Here is a 3,046-nt window from a genome sequence, read left to right on the forward strand (position 1 = left end):
AATAAAAAGAACTTTAAGAATGTGTCACTTTGTTGGTACTGGTGCCTTTCTATGACATACATACTTATCCAAATTTGCAGACTTTACTAAATGGATTTTGCTGGTGCTGACCACACTTGCTTTCCTCAGATTCTATTTTTTATTTATTCTACTCAGATAAGATCATTATATTCCTTTATCCTGCGCTGATAAAGCAAATAGCAAACCATTTGCATTTTGATATCAGTTGGAGACATTTTACCTGTTCTGTAAATGTCTACCGAAAAGGCTTTTAATGCCAAAACCTCCATTACTAAACAAGAATGCTATTTCTAAATAATTCATTAAAAATTTGAAAGTACTCCACTCCAATAAAACTATTTTCTCAGTTTTCGCAGAGTGATAGTATAAGAATCTTTGTTATCAGTATAAGAAACTATTTCCTTCTGTTCAATCAAAATGGTTAATTTTTGTATTTTAGTTCCCTAATAATAACCTACAAATGTGGTTAACTGTAGTTACTAAACTCTGTAGGGAACCCAGAGTATGCTGTCCTTGTCAAATTACAGTTTGCCATTTTTTCATATGTTCACCTCTATTTTCTCAAATTATTTTACAGTCTTTAACAGCAATATTCTCATAGGGAATTTCTTAAAGTATTACATTTATAATAACTCCTAATAATTTAGAGGGTGAAATTGAGTGGATCAATAAATCAACATAGCTGTCTTGACTGGCACTGGCATTTTTGAGATATCTAGCAAAATCTTATCATTTTTGTGACTTGCTCTATTGAAAAGACCTACAAGTTTTGACTTTACCACTTTTTGTATATGTATTACTATGTTATCCAATTTCCTTTTTACAAGAGAGCAGGGTGTGTGATCCCAAGATTTAGCTATTTCTAGTTCAGTAATTGTTTAGAAGCTTTCCTTTTTGACTCAAAAGCAAAACATGGTAGATTTCTTTAGTCTAACCTTAAATCTAAGCATTAACAGGTACATTTAACTCAAACAAACATTACTTATTCATTCTATAAAACTTCCAAGGCAGCGAGCTGGCAGAAATGTTAGCATACTGGGCGAATTGCTTGGCAGTATTTCATCTGTCTTTACGTTCTGAGTTCAAATTCTGCCGAGGTCAACTTTACCTTTCATCCTTTCGGGGGTCAATAAATTAAGTACTGTGGTCGATTTAATCGACTGGCCACCTTCCCAAAAATTTCGGGCCTTGTGCCTAGAGTAGAAAAGATTCTATAAAACTTCCGTTTCTCTTCCTGATCATAAAAATACATCATTTGGTTTATTGTAGTAAAACAAAATAAAAATGAAGATTGTTATCAAATTTGATAGTAAATCTCTTTGGTTAGAATAGCAAAACATTAATATTTTATAAATTATGTAATTTTGGGTATTTAGCAGTTAGAAAAATAAAACTAAAATGATGTTCTTTAAGACAAGTGCTTTCATTTACAATAAGGAGGCTTAGGAAAGATTTTGTAGATCTTTAGTTTTGGTATTTCTTAGAGAATTTTTGAACTAAAAACATTTTTGTACTTTCAATATTGTTTTAAAGTTTGATTTATTAGCATTCCATTGATATTTCATGCTAGTGTAAATAGCAATAATAAGAGTAATTTCAATATAGTTTTTGTTATTTTTCTTTTGTTATTATCATTCAGTTAATAAAATACTATAATTTATCAAACTGTGAATCTGTACTTTCAAACAGTTTTTCTGTTGAGTTTATTACCCTGCACACACATGCACACTGATTGTTTAAATTTTAATAAAATTTCCATTTTATTTATTTTTTTTCCATAATTGAATTAGAATTTAAAGCATTAATTATATTTCATAGTATAATTAAATTAAAATATTTTTGGTGTTGGTGGTGGTGTGTGTGTGTCTATGTATGCTTATGTATGTGTGTGCATGTGTATTCCTTTACATAGCAGCAGTTGGAACATGGTTACCTAATTATATTGGCGGTTAAACATCTTTCTACATTCAAGTACATGTACTAACTTATTGCTAAATGCCTGTTGTGCTGTTTTTGTGCAAACAGTACAGTTTCGGCATTCCTTTCTCGTTCCAGAGTCAAGTGTCCCTATTGCCCTATGGAACAGATTCCTGCAGATGCTAAACGAATATACTTTTAAACCAACTTGACTTTTTTTTCATATTGTCTTTTCTTAAAAATAATAAATTCATATCCTTAATTTATCTGTTGCTTTATTTCTATCCCAGTTCCCTACTTTCCTTTTCCTTTTTTTTATTTTTTATCACACTGTGTGGACTTACACTTTTAATAAAAAGGTTCAGCTTTTCAAGTCCTCCTGAAAATGTATTTAAAATTTATGGGATCATATAAAAAATAAAAAATCTTTATCTCTTTTGGTTATTTTGCTATTTTTTCATTTCTTTCTCTCATTTTTTTCTTTTTCATTAATTTGTCTGTATGATTTGTCATTGATTATTTAATTTACACTTCATGAATTATGTTCATGCCAAACTGTCAATCAGAATTCCAATATATTTAGCAATTAGTGTGGGTTTCAAAGGTTTGTTTATCTGAGCTAAATTTGTGAAAGTGATGTAGAGACAAATGAAAGGACAGTTAAATAGGCAGACTAATAAATACTCAATTTGTTCCTACAGACTGGACAACAATTTAATCTGATAAAACTAACTTTCAAGCTCTGTTTGATGCCACTGTAGCCTGGACAAAATGCTTAGCGGTATTTTGTCTGTCTTTACATTCTATGTTCACATTCCACTGGGATCAACTCTGCCTTTCATCCTTTTGGGGTCAATAAAATAAGTACCAGTTGAGTACTGAAGTCGATGTAACCAACTAGCCCCCTACTCTAAAATTTCAGGCCTTGTGGTTACAGTAGAAAGGATTATGATGATGATTGTATCTGTTTTTTTTTTTTTACCTGGATCTCTTAAGTCTATATGACAGACAAATGAATCTCTTCTTTGTCATTTTGGTTGGGAGGACCATTATTTTATGTTTTACTTGATTCCGTCATTGGACTGTGGCCATACTGGGTCACCACCAT

At 31.0% G+C, this 3,046-nt stretch overlaps 1 protein-coding gene across 8 annotated transcripts in view; it reads left to right on the forward strand.

The window, feature by feature from the left end:
- The window catches only part of LOC106870629 (E3 ubiquitin-protein ligase RMND5A), a 29,002-nt gene extending 26,620 nt beyond the window's left edge, over positions 1-2,382 (forward strand). For 5 of the 8 annotated variants that reach the window (XM_052978432.2, XM_089347158.1, XM_014916767.3 and 2 more), the window contains one exon: positions 2,047-2,382. In XM_052978432.2, coding sequence (XP_052834392.1) covers positions 2,047-2,140 — 94 coding nt within the window. In that variant the 3' untranslated portion in view covers positions 2,141-2,382. The remainder of the gene's footprint in view (positions 1-2,046) is intronic. The other 3 variants (XM_089347159.1, XM_089347160.1, XM_014916765.3) reach the window with 1 other exon arrangement.
- Positions 2,383-3,046: the final 664 nt, after the last annotated feature.

Source organism: Octopus bimaculoides, chromosome 2, assembly GCF_046866305.1.
Source record: "Octopus bimaculoides isolate indiv1 chromosome 2, ASM4686630v1, whole genome shotgun sequence".
Lineage (NCBI taxonomy): Eukaryota > Metazoa > Mollusca > Cephalopoda > Octopoda > Octopodidae > Octopus > Octopus bimaculoides.